Source organism: Anomaloglossus baeobatrachus, chromosome 9 (genome assembly GCF_048569485.1).
Source record: "Anomaloglossus baeobatrachus isolate aAnoBae1 chromosome 9, aAnoBae1.hap1, whole genome shotgun sequence".
NCBI lineage: Eukaryota > Metazoa > Chordata > Amphibia > Anura > Aromobatidae > Anomaloglossus > Anomaloglossus baeobatrachus.
In genome coordinates this window covers 220,807,338-220,834,257 of record NC_134361.1, presented here as the reverse complement: position 1 = coordinate 220,834,257, position 26,920 = coordinate 220,807,338, and the positions used below count along the sequence as shown (strand labels likewise).

The 26,920-nt window shown below is 56.3% G+C and overlaps 1 protein-coding gene across 1 annotated transcript in view; it reads left to right on the top strand.

Moving 5' to 3' along the window:
- LOC142251616 (tubulin alpha-3 chain-like) overlaps positions 1–26,920 on the top strand; it is an 81,182-nt gene that overhangs the window by 24,033 nt on the left and 30,229 nt on the right. The window contains exon 4 of the mRNA XM_075324585.1: positions 23,072–23,752. Within this exon, the coding sequence (XP_075180700.1) occupies positions 23,072–23,752 (681 nt within the window). The remainder of the gene's footprint in view (positions 1–23,071; positions 23,753–26,920) is intronic.

The window sequence follows — 26,920 nt, the reverse complement described above, 5'->3', positions numbered from 1 at the left end:
GATCACAGAACTCTGGCGGCAGACGCCTTAGTGCAAGATTGGTCGCAGTTCCGGCTCCCTTATGTGTTTCCACCTCTGGCACTCTTGCCCAGAGTGCTACGCAAGATCAGATCCGACTGCAGCCGCGTCATACTCGTCGCCCCAGACTGGCCAAGGAGGGCGTGGTATCCGGATCTGTGGCATCTCACGGTCGGCCAACCGTCGGCACTACCAGACCGACCAGACTTACTGTCCCAAGGGCCTTTTTTCCATCGGAATTCTGCGGCCCTGAACCTGACTGTGTGGCCATTGAGTCCTGGATCCTAAGGTCTTCAGGATTATCCCAAGGGGTCGTTGCCACCATGAGACAGGCTAGGAAGCCCACGTCCGCTAAGATCTACCACAGAACGTGGAGGATATTCTTATCCTGGTGCTCTGCTCAGGGAGTGTCTCCCTGGCCTTTCTTTCTTTCCTGCAATCTGGGTTAGAAAAAGGTTTGTCGCTCGGCTCCCTTAAAGGGCAAGTCTCGGCGCTATCCGTCTTTTTTCAAAAGCGTCTAGCACGACTTCCTAAGGTGCGCATGTTCCTGCAGGGGGTTTGTCATATTGTACCCCCGTACAAGCGGCCGTTAGATCCATGGGATCTGAACAGGGTACTAGTTGCCCTCCAGAAGCCGCCCTTCGAGCCTCTGAGGGAGGTTTCACTTTCTAGACTATCACAGAAAGTGGCTTTTCTGGTAGCGATCACATCTCTTCGGAGAGTGTCTGAGCTAGCAGCGCTGTCATCCAAGGCTCCTTTCCTGGTCTTCCACCAGGACAAGGTAGTGCTGCGCCCCATTCAGGAGTTTCTCCCGAAGGTGGTATCCTCTTTTCATCTTAATCAGGATATCTCTTTGCCTTCTTTTTGTCCTCATGCAGTTCATCGGTATGAGAAGAATTTACATTTGTTAGATCTGGTGAGAGCACTCAGAATCTACATTTCCCGCACGGCGCCCCTGCGCCGCTCCGATGCACTCTTTGTCCTTGTCGCTGGTAAGCGCAAAGGGTCGCAGGCTTCCAAAGCCACCCTGGCTCGATGGATCAAAGAACCAATTCTTGAAGCCTACCGTTCTGCTGGGCTTCCGGTTCCATCAGGGCTGAAGGCCCATTCTACCAGAGCCGTGGGTGCGTCCTGGGCATTGCGACACCAGGCTACGGCTCAACAGGTGTGCCAGGCAGCTACCTGGTCGAGTCTGCACACTTTCACCAAACATTATCAGGTGCATACCTATGCTTCGGCGGACGCCAGCCTAGGTAGAAGAGTCCTGCAGGCGGCAGTTGCCTCCCCGTAGGGGAGGGCTGTCTTCGCAGCTCTAACATAAGGTATTTCTTTACCCACCCAGGGACAGCTTTTGGACGTCCCAATCGTCTGGGTCTCCCAATGGAGCGACGAAGAAGAAGGGAATTTTGTTACTTACCGTAAATTCCTTTTCTTCTAGCTCCTATTGGGAGACCCAGCACCCGCCCTGTTGTCCTTCGGGATTTTTGGGTTTTTTCGGGTACACATGTTGTTCATGTTGAACGGTTTTTCAGTTCTCCGATGTTACTCGGAGTGAATTTGTTTAACCAAGTTATTGGCTTTCCTCCTTCTTGCTTTTGCACTAAAACTGGTGAGCCAGTGATCCCACTGGGGGTGTATAGCCAGAAGGGGAGGGGCCTTACACTTTTTAGTGTAATGCTTTGTGTGGCCTCCGGAGGCAGTAGCTATACACCCAATCGTCTGGGTCTCCCAATAGGAGCTAGAAGAAAAGGAATTTACGGTAAGTAACAAAATTCCCTTCTTTTTCAAAAGCGTCTAGCGCGACTTCCTCAGGTACGCACGTTCCTGCAGGGGGTTTGTCACATCGTCCCTCCGTACAAACGGCCGTTAGATCCATGGGATCTGAACAGGGTGCTAGTTGCTCTCCAGAAGCCGCCCTTCGAGCCTCTGAGGGATGTTTCACTTTCTCGACTCTCACAGAAAGTGGCCTTTCTGGTAGCGGTCACGTCTCTTCGGAGGGTATCCGAGCTGGCAGCGCTGTCATCCAAAGCTCCCTTCCTGGTTTTTCACCAGGACAAGGTAGTGCTGCACCCCGTTCAGGAGTTTCTCCCTAAGGTGGTATCCTCTTTTCATCTCAATCAGGATATCTCCTTACCTTCTTTTTGTCCTCATCCAGTTCATCGGTTTGAAAAGGATTTGCATTTGTTGGATCTCGTGAGAGCACTCAGAATTTACATTTCCCGCACGGCGCCCCTGCGCCGCTCGGATGCACTCTTTGTCCTTGTCGCTGGTAAGCGCAAAGGATCGCAGGCTTCCAAATCCACCCTGGCTCGATGGATCAAGGAACCAATTCTTGAAGCCTACCGTTCTGCTGGGCTACCGGTTCCATCAGGGCTGAAAGCCCATTCTACCAGAGCCGTGGGTGCGTCCTGGGCATTACGACACCAGGCTACGGCTCAACAGGTGTGCCAGGCAGCTACCTGGTCGAGTCTGCACACTTTCACCAAACATCAGGTGCATACCTACGCTTCGGCGGACGCCAGCCTAGGTAGAAGAGTCCTGCAGGCGGCGGTTGCCTCCTCGTAGGGGAGAGCTGTTTTGCAGCTCAAACTTGAGGTATTACTTTACCCACCCAGGGACTGCTTTTGGACGTCCCAATCGTCTGGGTCTCCCAATGGAGCGCCGAAGAAGAAGGGAATTTTGTTACTTACCGTAAATTCCTTTTCTTCTAGCTCCAATTGGGAGACCCAGCACCCGCCCTGTTTCCTTCGGGATTTTTGTTTTTTTCGGGTACACATGTTGTTCATGTTGAACGGTTTCAGTTCTCCGATGTTACTTCGGATTGAATTTGTTTAAACCAGTTATTGGCTTTCCTCCTTCTTGCTTTTGCACTAAAACTGAAGCAGCCCGTGATCCCACGGGGGGTGTATAGCCAGAAGGGGAGGGGCCTTGCACTTTTTAGTGTAGTGCTTTGTGTGGCCTCCAGAGGCAGTAGCTATACACCCAATCGTCTGGGTCTCCCAATTGGAGCTAGAAGAAAAGGAATTTACGGTAAGTAACAAAATTCCCTTCTTCTTCTAGCTCTAATTGGGAGACCCAGCACCCGCCCCTGTTTTTTCGTGTACACATGTTGTTCATGTTGAATGGTTTCTGTTCTCCGATATTCCTTCGGATTGAAGTTACTTTAAACCAGTTTATAATTCTTTTTCCTCCTTCTTGGTTTTGCACCAAAACTGAGGAGCCCGTGGGAGCACGGGGGGTGTATAGGCAGAAGGGGAGGGGCTTAACACTTTTAAGTGTAATACTTTGTGCGGCCTCCGGAGGCATAGCCTATACACCCAATTGTCTGGGTCTCCCAATTGGAGCTAGAAGAAAAGGAATTTACGGTAAGTAAACAAAATTCCCTTCTTTCCTTCCCCATCCCCCTTAGGGCTCTGGGTGAAGTGGGATCCTATCGGTCTCCAGGCACTGAGACCGTGCTCCATCCACAACTCCTGGGAGCCTGCTGGATAGGAGCTGAGTATCGTTCAGGGACATGGCCCTGCTACTTGGAGGTACTCTGTGTCCCTGTGGGGACCGCGCACAGCAACACTCCAGCATTGCTGGGTGTGCTAGTGCACCGGGGACCGCGGCGCTGACCGGGTTAATGTGCCATTACACACTCAGCGTCGCTGAGTGTGTTTATGTAGGGGGACTACCGCCGCCGCCATGTTTTAACACTGCGGCGCGGCTGGGACTTGTAGTGCGCCGGGGACTTCCGCGCGGCCGCGCTTTTATGGCAGCCGCGCTTATTACTTGAGTCCCCGGCTTGTACGGCCTAGTGTTTCCTCCTCCCGCCCACAGCCCTGACAGGCAGGGGTAGGGCGGGACGCTGTACAGACGTGCAGCAGTGAGGGCTGGAGCATGCTTTGCATACTCCACCCCCCTCACTGTGCACTGTGAGGCACCAGTTCCCGCACTTTCTGGGTCACGCCCACGGCTCCCTCATCTCCTCAGGACGCCGGCAGCCATTCCTGTCAGCTCCTCGGACGCTGCAGAGGGGGACAAATTCTGGGAGACCCAGGCAGGGATTCTGGTGGCCTCACAACCGCTTTAAGCGGGCGGTAAGCAGCACCTGTGGTGCTAGCCCCAGTGTGCAGAAGTGTAATTATATGTTTATGATATTTTACACTGTATAGTGCACAGTTGCTTTCTGGCTATATTCCCTATTGTGTTACTCTGGGAAGACATAGCATGGCGCCCACAATAGGCAGGGGTGCCAAAACACAGGCTTACTATGCTGCCTGCGCTGCATGTACGACGCCGCTACCGGCAGGTTCCACTGACCCTCACTGTGTGCACTGCTCGGCCCCTGCTGCACTTACTCAGCCGGAGCCTCTGCTAGGGGGGGCCCAGGGGGCTCCACCTGCTGACACTGTCCAGGTGACAGGGACGGAGTTTGCAGTCTTTAAGGATAAACTCTCTGAGACTATGGCTAAGATACTAGAAGCCTTGCAGTCCAGACCGGTATCTCAGCACAGGGACTCTGTTGAATCATTGTTCCCTGGCCCCCCTCAGTTGGACCAACAATGTCCCCCCGGGGATTATCATAGAAACCTGGCTGAGGGCTCTGACACAGACCCCAGTCCCAGACCGACTAAGCGAGCTCGCTTGGCAATTCCCTCGACATCATCATATTGTTCAGGGTCTCAGCGAGGGGAATCTCTGGTTGATGACGCGGAGGTAGCTGATCAGGATTCTGATCCTGAGGCCGCTCTCAATCTTGATACTCCTGACGGGGACGCAATAGTGAACGATCTTATTGCGTCCATCAATAAAATGTTGGATATTTCTCCCTCAGCTCCTCCGGTGGAGGAGTCAGCTTCTCAGCAGGAGAAATTCCGTTTCAGGTTTCCCAAGCGTACACCGAGTATGTTTCTGGACCACTCTGATTTCAGAGAGGCAGTCCAGAATCACCATGATTGTCCAGATAAGCGTTTTTCTAAACGCCTTAAGGATACACGTTATCCCTTTCCCCCTGACGTGGTCAAGGGTTGGACTCAGTGTCCCAAGGTGGACCCTCCAATCTCCAGACTGGCGGCTAGATCCATACTTGCAGTTGAAGATGGGGCTTCACTCAAAGATGCCACTGACAGACAGATGGAGCTCTGGTTGAAATCCATCTATGAAGCTATCGGCGCTTCTTTTGCCCCAGCATTCGCAGCCGTATGGGCGCTACAAGCTATATCAGCAGGTCAAACGCAAATTGACGCAGCCACACGCACTTCCGCGCCGCAGGTGGCGTCCATAACCGCTCAGACGTCAGCAATGGTGTCTTACGCTATTAATGCTGTCCTGGACTCTGCGAGCCGTACGGCGGTTGCATCCGCCAATTCGGTGGTACTCCGCAGGGCCTTGTGGCTACGGGAATGGAAGGCAGATTCTGCTTCCAAAAAGCGCTTAACTAGTTTGCCAATTTCTGGCGATCGATTGTTTGGCGAGCGTTTGGATGAAATCATCAAACAATCCAAGGGAAAGGATACATCCTTACCCCAGCCCAAACCAAACATACCCCAACAGAGGAGGGGGCAGTCGAGGTTTCGGTCCTTTCGGGGCGCGGGCAGGTCCCAATTCTCCTCGTCCAAAAGGCCTCAGAAAGATCAAAGGAACTCTTGATTCATGGCGGTCTAAGTCACGTCCAAAAAAGACCACAGGAGGTGCCGCTACCAAAGCGGCTTCCTCATGACTTTCGGCCTCCGCAATCTGCATCCTCGGTCGGTGGCAGGCTCTCCCGCTTTTGCGACACCTGGCTGCCACGGGTAAAAGACCGCTGGGTGAGAGACATTCTGTCTCACGGTTACAAGATAGAGTTCACCTCTCGTCCCCCGACTCGATTCGTCAGGTCATCCCCGCCTCCCGAGCGAGCCGAGGCTCTTCTGCAGGCGCTGGGCACTCTGAAGGCAGAAGGAGTGGTGGTCCCTGTTCCTCTTCAGCAACAGGGTCACGGTTGTTACTCCAACCTGTTTGTGGTCCCAAAGAAGGACGGGTCCTTCCGTCCTGTCCTGGACCTGAAACTGCTCAACAAACACGTAAAGACCAGGCGGTTCCGGATAGAATCCCTCCGCTCCGTCATCGCCTCAATGTCCCAGGGAGATTTCCTTGCATCGATCGATATCAAAGATGCTTATCTCCACGTACCGATTGCTCCAGAGCACCAGCGCTTCTTGCGCTTCGCCATAGGAGACGAACACCTGCAGTTCGTGGCACTGCCGTTCGGCCTGGCAACAGCCCCACGGGTTTTCACCAAGGTTATGGCTACTGTAGTAGCGGTCCTCCACTCTCAGGGTCACTCGGTGATCCCTTACTTGGACGATCTCCTGATCAAGGCACCCTCTCAAGAGGCATGCCAACACAGCCTCGACGCTACTCTGGAGACTCTCCAGAGTTTCGGGTGGATCATCAATTTTCCAAAGTCAAATCTGACACCGGCCCAATCGCTGACATATCTTGGCATGGAGTTTCATACCCTCTCAGCGATAGTGAAGCTTCCGCTGATCAAGCAGCAGTCGCTACAGAAGGGGGTACAATCTCTTCTTCAAGGTCAGGCACACCCCTTGAGGCGCCTCATGCACTTCCTGGGGAAGATGGTGGCAGCAATGGAGGCAGTCCCTTTCGCGCAGTTTCACCTGCGTCCTCTTCAATGGGACATCCTTCGCAAATGGGACAGGAAGCCGACGTCCCTCGACAGGAACGTCTCTCTCTCTCAGGCGACAAAAGCTTCCCTTCGGTGGTGGCTTCTTCCCACTTCATTATCGAAGGGGAAATCCTTCCTACCCCCATCCTGGGAGGTGGTCACGACGGACGCGAGTCTGTCAGGGTGGGGAGCGGTTTTTCTCCACCACAGGGCTCAGGGTACGTGGACCCGGCAAGAGTCCTCACTTCAGATCAATGTTCTGGAAATACGGGCAGTGTACCTTGCCCTGAAAGCGTTCCAGCAGTGGCTGGAAGGCAAGCAGATCCGAATTCAATCGGACAATTCCACAGCGGTGGCATACATCAACCACCAAGGCGGCACACGCAGTCGGCAAGCCTTCCAGGAAGTCCGGCGGATCTTGATGTGGGTGGAAGCCACGGCCTCCACCATCTCTGCAGTTCACATCCCGGGCGTGGAAAACTGGGAAGCAGATTATCTCAGTCGCCAGGGCATGGACGCAGGGGAATGGTCCCTTCACCCGGACGTGTTTCAGGAGATCTGTTGCCGCTGGGGGGTGCCGGACGTCGACCTCATGGCGTCCCGGCACAACAACAAGGTACCGACGTTCATGGCACGGTCTCAAGATCCCAGAGCTATGGCGGCAGACGCCTTAGTTCAGGATTGGTCGCAGTTTCAGCTCCCTTATGTGTTTCCTCCGCTGGCACTGTTGCCCAGAGTGTTACGCAAGATCAGGGCCGACTGCCGCCGCGTCATCCTCGTCGCTCCAGACTGGCCGAGGAGGTCGTGGTACCCGGATCTGTGGCATCTCACGGTCGGCCAACCGTGGGCACTACCAGACCGACCAGACTTGCTGTCTCAAGGGCCGGTTTTCCATCTGAATTATGCGGCCCTCAACCTGACTGTGTGGCCATTGAGTCCTGGCTCCTAGCGTCTTCAGGATTATCTCAAGAGGTCATTGCCACTATGAGACAGGCTAGGAAACCAACGTCCGCCAAGATCTACCACAGGACGTGGAAAATTTTCCTGTCATGGTGCTCTGCTCAGGGTTTTTCTCCCTGGCCTTTTGCCTTGCCCACTTTTCTGTCCTTCCTTCAATCTGGACTGGAAAAGGGTTTGTCGCTCGGCTCCCTTAAGGGACAAGTCTCAGCGCTCTCTGTGTTTTTCCAGAAGCGCCTAGCCAGACTTCCACAGGTACGCACGTTCCTGCAGGGGGTTTGTCACATCGTTCCTTACAAGCGGCCGTTAGAACCCTGGGATCTGAACAGGGTGCTGATGGTTCTTCAGAAACCACCATTCGAGCCAATGAGAGATATTTCTCTCTCACGCCTTTCGCAGAAAGTGGTCTTCCTAGTAGCAGTCACCTCTCTTCGGAGAGTGTCTGAGCTAGCAGCGTTGTCGTGCAAAGCCCCTTTCCTGGTGTTTCACCAGGACAAGGTGGTTCTGCGTCCGGTTCCGGAATTTCTCCCCAAGGTGGTATCCCCTTTTCATCTCAATCAGGATATCTCCTTACCCTCTTTTTGTCCTCATCCAGTTCACCAATGTGAAAAGGATTTGCACTTGTTAGATCTGGTGAGAGCACTCAGACTCTACATTTCTCGTACGGCGCCCCTGCGCCGCTCGGATGCACTCTTTGTCCTTGTCGCTGGCCAGCGTAAAGGGTCACAGGCTTCCAAATCAACCCTGGCTCGGTGGATCAAGGAGCCAATTCTCGAAGCTTACCGTTCTGCTGGGCTTCCGGTTCCCGCAGGGCTGAAGGCCCATTCTACCAGAGCCGTGGGCGCGTCCTGGGCTTTGAGGCACCAGGCTACGGCTCAGCAGGTGTGTCAGGCGGCTACCTGGTCGAGCCTGCACACTTTCACGAAACACTATCAGGTGCATACCTATGCTTCGGCGGATGCCAGCCTAGGTAGACGAGTCCTTCAGGCGGCGGTTGCCCACCTGTAGGAAGGGGCCGTTTTACGGCTCCATTACGAGGTATTATTTTACCCACCCAGGGACTGCTTTTGGACGTCCCAATTGTCTGGGTCTCCCAATGGAGCGACAAAGAAGAAGGGAATTTTGTTTACTTACCGTAAATTCCTTTTCTTCTAGCTCCAATTGGGAGACCCAGCACCCGCCCCTGTTTTCTTCAGCGCTCTATTGGGAGACCCAGACGATTGGGGTATAGCTACTGCCCTCCGGAGGCCACACAAAGCACTACACTAAAAAGTGCAAGGCCCCTCCCCTTCTGGCTATACCCCCCCGTGATATCACGGGTTCTCCAGTTTTAGCTTTGTGTGCGAAGGAGGTCAGACATCCATGCATAGCTCCACAGATTTTAGTCAGCAGCAGCTGCTGACTATGTCGGATGGAAGAAAAGAGGGCCCATATAGGGCCCCCAGCATGCTCCCTTCTCACCCGTGGATGGTGTTGTAAGGTTGAGGTACTTATTGCTAGTACAGAGGCCGGAGCCCACATGCTGCTTTCCTTCCCCATCCCCATGAGGGGCTCTGGGTGAAGTGGGATCTTACCGGTCTCCAGGCACAGAGACCGAGCTCCATCCACAGACCCAAAAGAACCTGCTGGATATGGAGCTGAGTATCGTCAGGGACAGGGCCCTGCTACATCAAGGTACTCTGTGTTCCCATGCACATCGCGCCCACACACACCAGCATTGCTGGGAGTGTTAGTGCGCCGGGGACAACAGCGCGGAGCGCTGGTGCTATTATTCACTGCAGCTTTGCTGAGTGAATTTATGTATTGAAAACGGCCGCGCCGGCCGCTGCTGGTTGTTTTTTACATTGTGGCGCGGCTGGGACTTGTGGTGCGCCGGGGGACTTCGGCGTCGGCCGTGCACATAGGACGGCCGCGCTTATTACTAGAGTCCCCGGCTTTGCGGCCTAGTTTTCGTTTCGTTCCCGCCCCAGCCCTGCCAGTCAGAGGAGGGGCGGGACGCTGTACAGTAGCTCAGCGCAGGGAGCTGGAGTCTGCTTTGCATTCTCCAGCCCCCTCTCACTGAACACAGTGAGACGCCGGGTTCCCGCTCTTGGCTGGGGCTCGCCCACTGCCCGCCCCTCTGCACAGGACGGGGAAGAGAAGCCGGCAGCCATTATGGTTTCCACTCTGGGAGAACGGAACCAGTCACAGGTTTTTGGGCGACCTCACACCCGCTCTTGTGCGGGCGGTAAGCAACTGACACCACTAATGCTGAAGTGGGCTTTTGGGCTGTGTGCTGATATGCTATGCACTGTACTGTACTGTCGCTATTCTGGGCAACAGCAGCAAATAAGCAATGCTGCTGAGGCACAAGCTTTCAATGCTTCTTCGTTTGCATGTGCTGCAGTGTTTACTGTCAGATTGGGCAACAGCAGCAGTAGAGCAATTTGTGCTAAGGCACAAGCTTTCAATGCTGCTTCGCTTGCATGTGCTGCACGGTTTATTGTTATGATATACATTCACTGTATGTCGCTATTCTTGGCTAATGCGCCCAGATAAACAGACAAAAGCAGCAGTAGAGCAATGGTGCTACGGCACAAGTTTTCAATGCTGCTTGACTTGCATTGGCTGCAGTGTTTACTGTCATGCTTGTATGCATACCTCCCAACCGTCCCGGATACAGCGGGACAGTCCCTCTTCTGAGCCTTTGATCCCGGGTCCCGCCCGTGAGGCTGTTTATCCCGGGCTCCACCCACCCACTGTAGCCCCGCCTCGCTGTTTCTCCCTTCTATTCATTACAGAGCCGACCGCGCACCTACTCCTGTGACTGCTGCTGAGGTATGAATCACCCCCTGCAGCAGAGCGACCCCCCCTCCCCCAGAGCCGACCCCCCCCAGTCCTGGAGCCTGCGTTTGTCTGCAGCTGTTCTCTGATTCCCCGTGTGCGGCTTCTCACTGCTGCAGACACGCGGGGAGTCAGGAAGCTGAGGAGACCGTGCAATCAGCACTTCTCTCTCCTGCAGATAGCACTGGCCAGTAATAACCTATGCAGAGTGACATCTGCAGGCTTCTATTACCGATCAGTGGTCTCCTGCCTGTAGAGCTGCTGGGTCCTAGCTTCCCAACAGCTTCAGCTCTGCTTTATCCTGGCTCCTCTACCAGTTAAAGGGAACATGTCAGCAGAAATTTCACAATAAAAGTAATAGATTCCCCTCTGCAGCTCCTGGGCTGCTTCTAGAAAGGTTCCTGTTGTTATTGTGCCCCCTTTGAGACCTACAAAAATACTTTATGAAGTCTTACCTTTTTGTATGCAAATGTGTTTTTATGGTCACGGGGGCGGGCTGTCTGGCGTCCGTTATTCCCCCTCCTGCCGCTTTACGCAGTCCCCCATTGCTCATTTACATACACAAGAACGCCTTCCTCATGTAACTGTCCTCCCGAAGATTTGCGCATGTGAACGCTTTTTCAGGTGATTGCGCAGGCACGAGATTATGGGCGGCGCTGTGATTGTCATCAACAGCGTTAACCAAGTACCCGCCCATAATCTCGTGCCCGCACTTTTCCCTCTGACTCCACCGTTATGCGCAAGTGCTGGCCATATGAACCATGTTACCTATTACCGCTTGCACGAGATTATGGGCGGGTACTTGGATGACTTTGCTGATGACAATCACAGCGCCGCCCATAATCTCGCGCCCATGGTAATAGGTAACGTGGTTCATATGGCCAGTGCTTGCGCATAACGGTGGAGGCAGAGTGAGAAGCGCGGGCACGAGATTATGGGCAGGTACTTGGATGACGCTGCTGATGACAATCACAGCGCCGCCCATAATCTCGCGCCCATGGTAATAGGTAACATGGTTCATATGGACAGTGCTTGCGCATAACGGTGGAGGCAGAGTGAGAAGCGCGGGCACGAGATTATGGGTGGGTACTTGTATGACGCTGCTGATGACAATCACAGCGCCGCCCATAATCTCGCGCCCATGGTAATAGGTAACGTGGTTCATATGGCCAGTGCTTGCGCATAACGGTGGAGGCAGAGTGAGAAGCGCGGGCACAAGATTATGGGCAGGTACTTGGATGACGCTGCTGATGACAATCACAGCGCCGCCCATAATCTCGCGCCTGCGCAATCACCTCAAAAGCGTTCACACTTTGCACAGTGCTCAGTCCCGCGAGAGTGGCACTGGGCATGCACAAAACTTCAGGAGGACAGTTACATGAGGAAGGCGTCCTCATGTATGGAAATGAGCAATGGGGGACGGCGTACAGCGGCAGGAGGGGGAATAACGGACGCCAGGCAGCCCGCCCCCGTGACCATAAAAACAGATTTGCATACAAAAAGGTAAGACTTCATAAAGTATTTTTTTAGGTCTCAAAGTGGGCACAATAACAACAGGAACCTTTCCAGAATGCAGCCCAGGAGCTGCAGAGGGGAATCTTTTATTTTTTTTGCTAAATTTCTGGTGACAGTTTCCCTTTAAAGGGAACCTATCAGGTGCAATCTGCACTCAGAGCCAGGAGCAGTTCTGGGTGTATATTGCTAATCCCTGCCTAACCGTCCCTGTATACACTAGCATAGATAAAGGCATCTATAGAAAAAGTATTTTTAAAGAGCTTATATCTTATGCTAATTAGCGCGGGGACTAGTCCCAAGGGCGTTACTTCACTTGGCTAGTCGGCTCACATAGCGTATTAGTACTCACACAGGGGCGTAATAACATGCTAACATGCTATGCGAGCCGACTAGCCAAGTGAAGTAACGCCCTTCGGACTAGTCCCCGCACTCATTAGCATAAGATATAAGATCTTTAAAAATATTTGTTCTTGATCTCTTTATCTATGCTAGTGTATACAGGGACGGTTAGGCAGGGATTAGCAATATGTGCCCAGAACTGCTCCTGGCTCTGAGTGCATATTGCACCTGACAGGTTCACTTTAAAGGGAACCTGTCACCAGATTTGGGGCCTATAAGCTGCGGCCACCACCAGCGGGATCTTATGTACACATTCTAACATGCTGCATACCTCCCAACCGTCCCGGATACAGCGGGACTTTCACGCTTTACGTTGTTTGTCCCGTTGCCACGGGCGGGACGGCCGGCTCCCGGGCTCCGCCCACCCACTCTCTCTCCGCCTCCCTGCTTTTCCCTCCTACCATCCTAGTAGACGTGGCATAGAGAGGAGCGCTGCCTGTGCTGCTGCTGGTACAGTAAACTAATCTCCCCAGCGCTGATTTCCCTCCCTCCCCCCTCACCCCCGGCCGGAGCCTGTCTGTGCGGTCGGCCGGCCGCCTGTCTGTGCGGTCGGCCGGCCGCCTGTCTGTGCGGTCGGCCCCGCCACCTGTCTGTGCGGGCGCCCCCCTGCCGCCTGTCTGTGCGGGGCGCCACCCGCCGCCTGTCTGTGCGGGCGCCCCCCGCCGCCTGTCTGTGCGGGCGCCCCCCTGCCGCCTGTCTGTGCGGGCGCCCCCCCTGCCGCCTGTCTGTGCGGGCGCCCCCCGTGCCGCCTGTCTGTGCGGGCGCCCCCCTGCCGCCTGTCTGTGCGGGCGCCCCCCCTGCCGCCTGTCTGTGCGGGCGCCCCCCGCCGCCTGTCTGTGCGGGCGGCCCGCCGCCTCATTGTGCGGGCAGCCGGCCGCCTCTCTGTGCGGGCGGCTGGCCGCCTCTCTGTGCGGGCGGCCCGCCGCCTGTCTGTGAAGGCGACCGGCCGCCTCACTGTGCGGGCGACCGGCCGCCTCACTGTGGCTGCCTGCGTGTCCGTGCTGGAGGCCCGCCGGCTGCCTGCGTGTCCGTGCTGGAGGCCCGCCGGCTGCCTGCGTGTCCGTGCTGGAGGCCCGCCGGCTGCCTGCGTGTCCGTGCTGGAGGCCCGCCGGCTGCCTGCGTGTCCGTGCTGGAGGCCCGCCGGCTGCCTGCGTGTCCGTGCTGGAGGCCCGCCGGCTGCCTGCGTGTCCGTGCTGGAGGCCCGCCGGCTGCCTGCGTGTCCGTGCTGGAGGCCCGCCGGCTGCCTGCGTGTCCGTGCTGGAGGCCCGCCGGCTGCCTGCGTGTCCGTGCTGGAGGCCCGCCGGCTGCCTGCGTGTCCGTGCTGGAGGCCCGCCGGCTGCCTGCGTGTCCGTGCTGGAGGCCCGCCGGCTGCCTGCGTGTCCGTGCTGGAGGCCCGCCGGCTGCCTGCGTGTCCGTGCTGGAGGCCCGCCGGCTGCCTGCGTGTCCGTGCTGGAGGCCCGCCGGCTGCCTGCGTGTCCGTGCTGGAGGCCCGCCGGCTGCCTGCGTGTCCGTGCTGGAGGCCCGCCGGCTGCCTGCGTGTCCGTGCTGGAGGCCCGCCGGCTGCCTGCGTGTCCGTGCTGGAGGCCCGCCGGCTGCCTGCGTGTCCGTGCTGGAGGCCCGCCGGCTGCCTGCGTGTCCGTGCTGGAGGCCCGCCGGCTGCCTGCGTGTCCGTGCTGGAGGCCCGCCGGCTGCCTGCGTGTCCGTGCTGGAGGCCCGCCGGCTGCCTGCGTGTCCGTGCTGGAGGCCCGCCGGCTGCCCTGCGTGTCCGTGCTGGAGGCCCGCCGGCTGCCTGCGTGTCCGTGCTGGAGGCCCGCCGGCTGCCTGCGTGTCCGTGCTGGAGGCCCGCCGGCTGCCTGCGTGTCCGTGCTGGAGGCCCGCCGGCTGCCTGCGTGTCCGTGCTGGAGGCCCGCCGGCTGCCTGCGTGTCCGTGCTGGAGGCCCGCCGGCTGCCTGCGTGTCCGTGCTGGAGGCCCGCCGGCTGCCTGCGTGTCCGTGCTGGAGGCCCGCCGGCTGCCTGCGTGTCCGTGCTGGAGGCCCGCCGGCTGCCTGCGTGTCCGTGCTGGAGGCCCGCCGGCTGCCTGCGTGTCCGTGCTGGAGGCCCGCCGGCTGCCTGCGTGTCCGTGCTGGAGGCCCGCCGGCTGCCTGCGTGTCCGTGCTGGAGGCCCGCCGGCTGCCTGCGTGTCCGTGCTGGAGGCCCGCCGGCTGCCTGCGTGTCCGTGCTGGAGGCCCGCCGGCTGCCTGCGTGTCCGTGCTGGAGGCCCGCCGGCTGCCTGCGTGTCCGTGCTGGAGGCCCGCCGGCTGCCTGCGTGTCCGTGCTGGAGGCCCGCCGGCTGCCTGCGTGTCCGTGCTGGAGGCCCGCCGGCTGCCTGCGTGTCCGTGCTGGAGGCCCGCCGGCTGCCTGCGTGTCCGTGCTGGAGGCCCGCCGGCTGCCTGCGTGTCCGTGCTGGAGGCCCGCCGGCTGCCTGCGTGTCCGTGCTGGAGGCCCGCCGGCTGCCTGCGTGTCCGTGCTGGAGGCCCGCCGGCTGCCTGCGTGTCCGTGCTGGAGGCCCGCCGGCTGCCTGCGTGTCCGTGCTGGAGGCCCGCCGGCTGCCTGCGTGTCCGTGCTGGAGGCCCGCCGGCTGCCTGCGTGTCCGTGCTGGAGGCCCGCCGGCTGCCTGCGTGTCCGTGCTGGAGGCCCGCCGGCTGCCTGCGTGTCCGTGCTGGAGGCCCGCCGGCTGCCTGCGTGTCCGTGCTGGAGGCCCGCCGGCTGCCTGCGTGTCCGTGCTGGAGGCCCGCCGGCTGCCTGCGTGTCCGTGCTGGAGGCCCGCCGGCTGCCTGCGTGTCCGTGCTGGAGGCCCGCCGGCTGCCTGCGTGTCCGTGCTGGAGGCCCGCCGGCTGCCTGCGTGTCCGTGCTGGAGGCCCGCCGGCTGCCTGCGTGTCCGTGCTGGAGGCCCGCCGGCTGCCTGCGTGTCCGTGCTGGAGGCCCGCCGGCTGCCTGCGTGTCCGTGCTGGAGGCCCGCCGGCTGCCTGCGTGTCCGTGCTGGAGGCCCGCCGGCTGCCTGCGTGTCCGTGCTGGAGGCCCGCCGGCTGCCTGCGTGTCCGTGCTGGAGGCCCGCCGGCTGCCTGCGTGTCCGTGCTGGAGGCCCGCCGGCTGCCTGCGTGTCCGTGCTGGAGGCCCGCCGGCTGCCTGCGTGTCCGTGCTGGAGGCCCGCCGGCTGCCTGCGTGTCCGTGCTGGAGGCCCGCCGGCTGCCTGCGTGTCCGTGCTGGAGGCCCGCCGGCTGCCTGCGTGTCCGTGCTGGAGGCCCGCCGGCTGCCTGCGTGTCCGTGCTGGAGGCCCGCCGGCTGCCTGCGTGTCCGTGCTGGAGGCCCGCCGGCTGCCTGCGTGTCCGTGCTGGAGGCCCGCCGGCTGCCTGCGTGTCCGTGCTGGAGGCCCGCCGGCTGCCTGCGTGTCCGTGCTGGAGGCCCGCCGGCTGCCTGCGTGTCCGTGCTGGAGGCCCGCCGGCTGCCTGCGTGTCCGTGCTGGAGGCCCGCCGGCTGCCTGCGTGTCCGTGCTGGAGGCCCGCCGGCTGCCTGCGTGTCCGTGCTGGAGGCCCGCCGGCTGCCTGCGTGTCCGTGCTGGAGGCCCGCCGGCTGCCTGCGTGTCCGTGCTGGAGGCCCGCCGGCTGCCTGCGTGTCCGTGCTGGAGGCCCGCCGGCTGCCTGCGTGTCCGTGCTGGAGGCCCGCCGGCTGCCTGCGTGTCCGTGCTGGAGGCCCGCCGGCTGCCTGCGTGTCCGTGCTGGAGGCCCGCCGGCTGCCTGCGTGTCCGTGCTGGAGGCCCGCCGGCTGCCTGCGTGTCCGTGCTGGAGGCCCGCCGGCTGCCTGCGTGTCCGTGCTGGAGGCCCGCCGGCTGCCTGCGTGTCCGTGCTGGAGGCCCGCCGGCTGCCTGCGTGTCCGTGCTGGAGGCCCGCCGGCTGCCTGCGTGTCCGTGCTGGAGGCCCGCCGGCTGCCTGCGTGTCTGTGCTGAATGGGTGTGGATGGGGAGTGGATATGGGCGTGACTGTGAAATGGGTGTGGTTAGGGGGCGTGGCCTAAAAATTTGCCGCGACGCGCTACGCGCGCCGCAAACTTTGTCCCACTTTTCCTTCTTTAAAAGTTGGGAGGTATGTTGTATGCTATACATTCACTGTATGTCGCTATCCTTGGCTAATGTTCCTGGATAAATAGACAACAGCAGCAGAAAGACTAGGGTGCTAACGCGCAAGCTTTCAATGCTGCTTGGATTGCATGGGCTGCAGTGTTTACTGTCATGCTGTATGCTATACATTCACTGTATGTCGCTATCCTTGTCTCATGCTCCTAGATAAATAGACAACAGCAGCAGAAGAGCAAATGTGCCAAGCCACAAGTTTTCAATGCTGCGTGTACTACATGTGCTGAAGTGTTTATTTGTACTTCATGCTTGTATGACTATTCACTGTACGGTCGCTATCCTCGGCTAGGCTCTTAGATAGCTAGACAACAACAGCAGAAAAAGACAAGTTGCCAATGCACGGGCTTTCTATGCTGCTTGTACTGCATGTCATACGGTTTCAGGACCCCCAGTGCGTGCAATTGCTCAACCGGGGTCTCTGCTATATGTGGCCAAAGGAACCACCTGTGATCTCTGTCCAGAGACAGGGACGAAGTTGCAGTTTTTACGCTGATATATTGTCTGTGACTATGACTGACATCTTACAGACTTTGCACCCCAAGCAGACCGTGGGCAATATGGTTGCAATGACCCTGGCCGCCCTGATCTGGAGCATCTCAAGGCGCCAGAGTGATTCCAGGCATTCCAGAGAGCAGGCATCCGACACGGTCGACAGTCCCAGATGGCCTAAGCGGGCTCGCTGGCATTAGCCCTCGACTACATCACTGGGCAAGGTCCCAGCTGGAGTACTCTCTGTACGATGAGGCAGACGTAGCTGTTCAGGACTCTGTTCCTGACACCGCTCTCAATCCGGATACACCGGATGGTGACGCTATAGTGAATAATCTTATTGCGTCCATCAACGAAAGGTTGGGTATTTCTCCCTCAACTCCTCCAGTGGAGGGGTCAGCTTCACAGCAAGAGAAATCTCTATATATTGAGTACTTGTTTAGCACTCTGACTCCAGAGACGCAGTCCAGAAACGACACGCTTATCACGATAAGCGTTTCTCCGACCGTATTAATGAGACACGTGTCGCTCCCCCTGACGTGGTCAAGCGCTAGACCCAGTATCCAAATGTGGATCCCCCAATCTCCATGCTTGCAGCTAGATCTATAGTTGTAGTGGTGGATAGGACTTCACTTCAAAATGCCATTGACAGGCAGATTGGCCTCTGGTTGCAATCTGTCTATGAAGCTATCGGCAGGTCGGCTGCTCCGGCAGTCGCAGCCGTGAAGGCACTCCAAGCTATTTCAGCTAGTATTGCGCAGAGGGTCGCTGTCACAGGTACTCTCGGTCCCAGCAGCGTCTTTAACTCGCAATGTCGGCATGGCGAATCATGCTGTTATTGCTGTCCGAGACTCTACGAGCCGGACGTCAGTGGCATCCGCCAACTCCGTGTTTTTACGCAGAGGCTAGTAGTTGAGAGATTGGAACAGAGGCTGCTTCCAACGAAGTGCTTAACCAGGTTGCCTTTATCTAGTGATAGTCTGTTGGTAAGGGTTGAATGAAATCATTCAACTATCCAAGACGACTCAAAAAGCCCAGAAGGGCATAGATTCCTAGCGGGCTCAATTCACGCCCGGGGAAGGCAGCCGGAGGATCCGCTACCAAAGCGTTTTCCTCATAATTTTCAGCCCTCTCACTCCGCAACCGCGGGGGGGCAGACTCCCCCGCTTTAGCGGCATTTACCTACCGCAGGTTGAGGGCCTGTGAGTGAGAGTCAGTTTGTTTTCAAACTACCGCACCGACCGAGCCGAGGCTCTTCTGCAGGCGGAAAGAGCCGTAATCCCTGTTCCTCTTCAGGAACCAGATACGCATTTTGCCCCGACCTGGTCGTGGTGCCAAAATAGGACGGCTCCTTCCGTCCCGTTCTGGACTTTATACTGCTTAACGAGCACGTGAAAACCAGGCGGTTCCGGATGGCATCACTCCGCTCCGTCATTGCCTCTCTGTCTCAAGGAGTTTTCCTAGCTTCAATAGACATCAGGATGCTTATCTACACGTGCCGATTGCTCCGAGGCACCGGCGTTGGCTACGATTCGTTATTAAAGACGAGAATATTTCGTTTCGTAGCCATACCCTTTGGCTGGCGACAGCCCCACGGGTGTTCACCAAGTTCGTGGCAGCAGAGGGAGCAGTCCCGCGCTCTCACGGTCACTCTGTGATCCTTTACTTGGGCAATCTACTGGTCAAGGCACTCTCCTTTACAAGCATGCCAACACAACCTGAACATGGCGCTGGACCCTTCCCAGAGTTTCGGGTGGGTCTTCAACTTTTCAAGGTTGAACCCAATCGCTGGCATCTCCTGGAGAGTTTTCACACTCTCTCAGCGATAGTGAAGCTTCCGCTGGACAAACAGCGTTCACTACAGACGAGGGGACAGTCTCTCCTTCAAGGAGGCGCCTCATCCAGAGGCGAGTTTTAGCTTTTCCAGACGGTCAAAGACCATCTTCAGAGGAGTCCACTCTTCAACTCAGTGGTCTGGAGCTCTGGGCAGTGTATCTTGCACTGCAAGCCTTCCTGCAGTGGCTGGAATGCAAATAGATCCGAATTCAGTCGGACTATCCACAGCGGTGGCATACACCAACCACCAAGGCGGACTACGCAGTCGACAAGACTCCCAAGAGGTCCGGCGGATTCTGCTATGGGTAGAAGACAGAGCATACACCATATCAGCTGTTCACATCCCGGGCGTACGACACTAGGAAGCAGACTTCCTCAGTCGCCAGGGCGTGGACGCAGGGGAATGGGCTCTGCACCCGTTTGTTTGCAAGAATTCTGTAGACGCAGGATGAAGACGGACGTCGACGTCATGGCTTCTCGGCAACAACAAGGTCCCGATTTTCATGACGCGGTCTTACGATCAAAGAGCTCTGGCGACAGGCGCCTTGGCTCAGGATTGGTCACAGTTCCAGCTACCGATTGCTGCCACACCATCCTCGTCGCCCCAGACTGGCCGGGGAGGTCGTGGTACCGTGATCTGTGGCATCTCACCGTCGGTCGACCGTGAGCACGACGTCATTGCCACCATGAGACGGGCTAGCCAGCCGCGGTCTGCCAAGATCTACCACAACTCGTGGAAGATATTCTTATCTTAGTGTTCTGCTCAGGGAGGGTCTCCCTGGCCATCGGCATTGCCTACTTTGCCTTCCCTCCTGCAATCTGGTTGGGAAAGAGGTTGGTCGCTCGGCTCCCTTTAAGGGCAAGTCTCGGCACTATCCGTGTTCTTTTCAGAAGCGTCTAGCACGTCTTCCTAAGGTGCGCACGTTACTACAGGGGGTTTGTCATATTGTGCCCCCGTACAAGCGGCCGTTAGATCCATGGGATCTGAACAGGGTACTAGTTGCTCTCCAGAAGCCGCATTTCGAGCCTCTGAGGGAAGTTTCCCTTTCGCGCCTGTCACAGAAAGTGGCCTTTCTGGTTGCGATCACGTCGCTTCAGCGAGTGTCTAAGCTGGCGGCTCTGTCATTCAAGGCTCCCTTCCTAGTGTTCCACCAGGACAAGGTAGTGCTGCGCCCTATTCAGGAGTTTCTCCCTAAGGTTGTATCCGCGTTTCTTCTTAATCGGGATATACCCTTTCCTTCCTTTTGTTCTCATCCGGTTCTCCGGTATGAAAAGGATTTACAGTTGTTAGTTCTGGTGAGAGCACTCAGAATCTACATTTCCCGCACGGCGCCCATGCGCCGCTCTGATGCATTTTTTGTCCTTGTCGCTGGTACGCGCAAGGGGTTGCAGGTTTCTAAAGCCACCATGGCTCGATGGATCAAAGAACCAATTCTTGAAGACTACCGTTCTGCGGGGCTTCCGGTTCCTTCAGGGCTGAAGGTCCATTCTACCAGAGCCGTAGGTGCGTTCTGGGCATTACGACACCAGGCTACGGCTCAACAGGTGTGCCAGGCAGCTACCTGGTCGAGCCTGCACATTTTTCACCAAACATTATCAGGTGCATACCTATGCTTCGGCGGACGCCAGCCTAGGTAGAAGAGCCCTGCAGGTGGCAGTGGCTTCCCCATAGGGGAGGGCTGTCTTGCAGCTCTAACATGAGGTATTTCTTTACCCACCCAGGGACAGCTTTTGGACGTCCCAATCGTCTGGGTCTCCCAATAGAGCGCTGAAGAAGAAGGGAATTTTGTTACTTACCGTAAATTCCTTTTCTTCTAGCTCTTATTGGGAGACCCAGCACCCGCCCTGTTGTCCTTCGGGATTTTTTTGTTGTTTGCGGGTACACATGTTGTTCATGTTGAACGGTTTTTCAGTTCTCCGATGTTACTCGGAGTTAATTTGTTTAAACCAGTTATTGGCTTTCCTCCTTCTTGCTTTGGCACTAAAACTGGAGAACCCGTGATATCACGGGGGAGTATAGCCAGAAGGGGAGGGGCCTTGCACTTTTTAGTGTAGTGCTTTGTGTGGCCTCCGGAGGGCAGTAGCTATACCCCAATCGTCTGGGTCTCCCAATAAGAGCTAGAAGAAAAGGAATTTACGGTAAGTAACAAAATTCCCTTCTTTTTGTGTACACATGTTGTTCATGTTGAATGGTTTCAGTTCTCCGATATTCCTTCGGATTGAAGTTACTTTAAACCAGTTTATAATTTTTTCCTCCTTCTTGCTTTTGCACCAAAACTGAGGAGCCCGTGGGAGCACGGGGGGTGTATAGGCAGAAGGGGAGGGGCTTTACACTTTTAGTGTAATACTTTGTGCGGCCTCCGGAGGCATAGCCTATACACCCAATTGTCTGGGTCTCCCAATTGGAGCTAGAAGAAAAGGAATTTACGGTAAGTAAACAAAATTCCCTTCTTTCCACCAGGTGGCGCTATAGGTGGCTTCATTGCGTAGCGCATGGCTACTTTACTATACCTAGACACCACTTCTATGCCTATAGCTGCCGCCGTTCTCAAGTTAATGGCGGTGGACAGGATATGGGTGGACACACTGTATATAGGTGCGGTGTATACAGGAGATGGGTGGACACACTGTATATAGTTGCGGTGTATACAGGAGATGGGTGGCCACACTGTATATAGGTGCGGTGTATACAGGAGATGGGTGGCCACACTGTATATAGGTGCGGTGTATACAGGAGATGGGTGGCCACACTGTATATAGGTGCGGTGTATACAGGAGATGGGTGGACACGCTGTATATAGGTTCGGTGTATACAGGAGATGGGTGGACACACTGTATATAGGTGCGGTGTATACAGGATATGGGTGGACACACTGTATATAGGTGCGGTGTATACAGGATATGGGTGGACACACTGTATATAGGTGCGGTGTATACAGGATATGGGTGGCCACACTGTATATAGGTGCGGTGTATACAGGAGATGGGTGGCCACACTGTATATAGGTGCGGTGTATACAGGAGATGGGTGGCCACACTGTATATAGGTGCGGTGTATACAGGAGATGGGTGGACACACTGTATATAGGTGCGGTGTATACAGGAGATGGGTGGACACACTGTATATAGGTGCGGTGTATACAGGAGATGGGTGGCCACACTGTATATAGGTGCGGTGTATACAGGAGATGGGTGGACACACTGTATATAGGTGCGGTGTATACAGGAGATGGGTGGACACACTGTATATAGGTGCGGTGTATACAGGAGATGGGTGGACACACTGTATATAGGTGTGGTGTATACAGGAGATGGGTGGCCACACTGTATATAGGTGTGGTGTATACAGGAGATGGGTGGACACACTGTATATAGGTGCGGTGTATACAGGAGATGGGTGGACACACTGTATATAGGTGCGGTGTATACAGGAGATGGGTGGACACACTGTATATAGGTGCGGTGTATACAGGAGATGGGTGGACACGCTGTATATAGGTGCGGTGTATACAGGAGATGGGTGGACGCACTGTATATAGGTCCGGTGTATACAGGAGATGGGTGGACGCACTGTATATAGGTGCGGTGTATACAGGAGATGGGTGGACACACTGTATATAGGTGCGGTGTATACAGGAGATGGGTGGACACACTGTATATAGGTGCGGTGTATACAGGAGATGGGTGGACACGCTCTGTATAGGTGCGGTGTATACAGGAGATGGGTGGACACGCTGTATATAGGTGCGGTGTATACAGGAGATGGGTGGACACGCTCTGTATAGGTGCGGTGTATACAGGAGATGGGTGGACACACTGTATATAGGTGCGGTGTATACAGGAGATGGGTGGACACGCTCTGTATAGGTGCGGTGTATACAGGAGATGGGTGGACACACTGTATATAGGTGCGGTGTATACAGGAGATGGGTGGACACGCTGTATATAGGTGCGGTGTATACAGGAGATGGGTGGACACGCTCTGTGTAGGTGCGGTGTATACAGGAGATGGGTGGACACGCTGTATATAGGTGCGGTGTATACAGGAGATGGGTGGACGCACTGTATGAAGCTGGTGTTACATGATCGCAGGGCTGTGATGGTGACTGAGGCTCCTCTACGGCCCCTATGATCAGCACTGATCTATACATAGAGGACATGGAAGGCTTTGGTGATGACAGTTGTGTGTAATATGGCACTATCTTCTCTCGCAGGCTGACCAGTGCACCGGATTACAAGGTTTCCTCATTTTCCATAGCTTTGGAGGCGGCACAGGCTCAGGATTTGCATCTCTTCTGATGGAGAGACTCTCTATAGATTATGTCAAGAAGTCCAAGCTTGAGTTTGCAATCTACCCAGCACCGCAAGTGTCCACAGCAGTGGTGGAGCCATACAACTCCATACTGACCACACACACCACGCTGGAGCATTCAGATTGTGCCTTTATGGTGGACAATGAGGCCATTTATGATATTTGTCGCCGAAACTTGGACATTGAACGTCCAACATACACAAATCTCAACCGTCTCATTGGGCAGATCGTGTCGTCCATCACTGCCTCGCTGAGGTTTGATGGGGCTTTAAATGTTGATCTCACCGAATTTCAGACAAACCTGGTTCCATATCCACGTATCCATTTCCCGCTGGTCACGTACGCGCCTGTCATCTCTGCAGAGAAGGCCTACCACGAGCAGCTGTCCGTGGCTGAAATAACCAATGCCTGCTTTGAGCCTGCAAACCAGATGGTGAAGTGTGACCCCCGCCACGGCAAATACATGGCCTGCTGCATGTTATACAGGGGGGACGTGGTCCCCAAGGATGTCAACGCCGCCATCGCAACCATTAAGACAAAACGCACTATTCAGTTTGTAGACTGGTGCCCAACAGGATTCAAGGTTAGTATTAGAAACCCACCCACACCGGCCTAAATGGAAAGTGTCATTACCAGTGCAGAGAATATTAGCACAGAATTAGATTGGTGGAAAAACCCATATAATAAAGTGAAGCCTATAGAAAAGATATACCATCACATGACTAGTGGGGTGCAGATTGTGAGATTGAAGCGGATCCACTAATTTTCCTACACATTGACATCTTAGCCCCTTCAGTCTCAGGATTGTGGGGGTCCTAGAAGTATAACCCTACTGATAATAAAGTGATGGCATGTCCGTGCCAAGGAAAGGTCATCAATATACCAAGTCTGAAGACTCCATTAGGCCCTGTGCGCACACTGCGTTTTTACCCGCTTTTTCTTTGTCGCTCCATTGGGAGACCCAGACAATTGGGTGTATAGCTTCTGCCTCCGGAGGCCACACAAAGTATTACACTTTAAAAGTGTAACCCCTCCCCTCTGCCTATACACCCTCCCGTGCATCACGGGCTCCTCAGTTTTATGCTTTGTGTGGAAGGAGGCACACATCCACTCATGCATTCTCAGATTAGTTATATCGGTTGGAAGAAAAGAGGACCCCCACGGGGCCCCCGGCATGTTCCCTTCTCACCCCACTAAAGTCGGCGGTGCTGTTAAGGTTGAGGTACCCATTGCGGGTACAAAGGCCGGAGCCTCATGCCGTTTTCCTTCACCATCCCTTAGTGGCTCTGGGAGAAGTGGGATCCTAATCGGTCATCCATTCACTGGGACCGGGCTCTCTCCGCAGCCCCTGTGGGAATCTGCTGGACAGGAGTATATTCTTCCTCAGGAATCGGGCCCTGCATCTATAAGGTACTCTGTGTCCCCATGGGGACTGTGCATGGAGCGCCTTATTCCCGGACGCTGCAGCAGCTGCTGATTTCGGAAGACCGGCGGACTTCCGCGCCGACCGAGCCTGCTTGTCGGCCGCGGTCTTAAATTTAGTCCCCGGCTTCATCGCGGCCTAGTAGCTAAAATCCCGCCCCCGGGCTTGCCTGTCAGAGGTAAGGGCGGGACGGCTGGCCTGACGTCGGCTGTGAGGGCCGGAGCATCCTGTATGTTTCCTCCCCCCTCACTGATCACTGTGGGGACCCCAGATTCCCGCACTTTTCTAGCACCGCCCACGGCTCTACTCCTCCCCTGAGAGCTCCGGCAGCCATGTTTTTTGGCATTCTGCCGGTGGAGGATTATCAGAGAAGAGCTCTGCAGCTCTGGGAGACCTAAGGCAGGGAATCTGGAGGACACACACTCGCTTTTCTTTGTCGCTCCTAATTGGGAGACCCAGACAATTGGGGTGTATAGCTACTGCCTCCGGAGGCCGCACAAAGTACTACACTTAAAAGTGTAAGGCCCCTCCCCTTCTGGCTATACACCCCCCCGTGGGATCACGGGTTCCTCAGTTTTTGCTTTGTGCGAAGGAGGTCAGACACGCACGCATAGCTCCACTGTTTAGTCAGCAGCAGCTGCTGACTATGTCGGATGGAAGAAAAGAGGGCCCATACAGGGCCCCCAGCATGCTCCCTTCTCACCCCACTTTCTGTCGGCGGTGTTTGTTAAGGTTGAGGTACCCATTGCGGGTACGGAGGCTGGAGCCCACATGCTGATTCCTTCCCCATCCCCATTAGGGTTCCGGGTGAAGTGGGACTTTACCGGTCTCCAGGCACTGAGACCGTGCTCCATCCGCAGCCCCTGAAGAAGCCGCTGGATATGGAGCTGAGTATCGTCAGGGACAGACCCTGCTCCGTCAAGGTACTCTGTGTCCCCGTGCATACCGCGCGCACACCGCAGCATGGCTGGGTGTGTTAGTGCGCCGGGGACATCAGCGCTGCTGCGCTTGTGCCATTTCCTCACTACAGCTTGGCTGAGTGGGTAGACTTAGGGCGAACGGTCGCGCCGGCCGCTGGGGTCAGTCACACTGCGACGCGGCTGGGACTTGTGGTGCGCCGGGGACTTCCGCGCTGGCCGTGCATATATCACGGCCGCGCTTATTACTACAGTCCCCGGCTTTTGCGGCCTAGTTCGTCTCGTTCCCGCCTCCGCACCTGCCAGTCAGGAGGAGGGCGGGACGCCGTACAGAGCATCAGCGCTGAGGGCTGGAGTCTGTTTTACATACTCCAGCCCTCACACCAGGCACAGTAGGACGCAGTTTCCCGCACTTTGTTTGTGGCACGCCCACGGTCCGCCCCTCTTCACAGGACGCCGGCAGCCATTCCTGTCTGCACGCTGAGCTGGAGAGGGGAGCCTGGGAGACCCAGACACGGGATTCTACGACCTCATACCCGCTTTTCAGCGGGCGGTAAGCAGCCCTCAAGGGCTCACCCCCACTTGTGCCGTTGTGTACTTGGTATTTTGTGTTTGCAAATACTTTTCACTGTACGGTCGCTGGTGATTCTCGGCTATATACCCTCCTAGATTGCAAGGAGGCAACAGCATGTCGTCCGTTAAACGCAAGGGTGCCAAGGCACAGACTTTATATGCTGCCTGTACCGCATGTGGGGCTACTCTACGGCAGGTTCCACTGACCCCCATTGTGTGCAGTGCTCGGCCCCTGCAGCACTTGCTCAGCCGGGGCCTCTGCTAGACGTGACCCAGGGTGTACCACCTGTGAATGCTGTCCAGGTGACAGGAACGGAGTTTGCAGCTTTTGCTGATAGATTGTCTATGACAATGTCTAAGATTCTTGAAACATTGCAGTCTAGACCAGTAACTCAGACCACGGACACTGTTGAATCATTGCTCCCTGGTCCCCCTCAACTGGAACACTTCCGGGCTCCGGGGGTGTCACATGCACCCCAGGGTGACGGCTCTGACTCGGACGACAGTCCCAGACAGCCTAAGCGGGCTCGCTATGAGGGGCCCTCAACTTCGTCTCACTGGTCAGGATCCCAGCGGGATGAATCTATGGGTGATGAGGCGGATGTAACTGATCAGGATTCTGATCCTGGGACCGCTCTCAATCTGGATACACCGGATGGTGACGCCATAGTGAATGATCTTATAGCGTCCATCAATAAGATGTTAGATATTTCTCCGCCAGCTCCTCCTGAGGAGGAGTCAGCTTCACAGCATGAGAAATTCCATTTCAGATATCCCAAGCGTAAATTAAGCTCTTTTCTGGACCACTCTGACTTTAGAGACGCAATCCAGAAACACC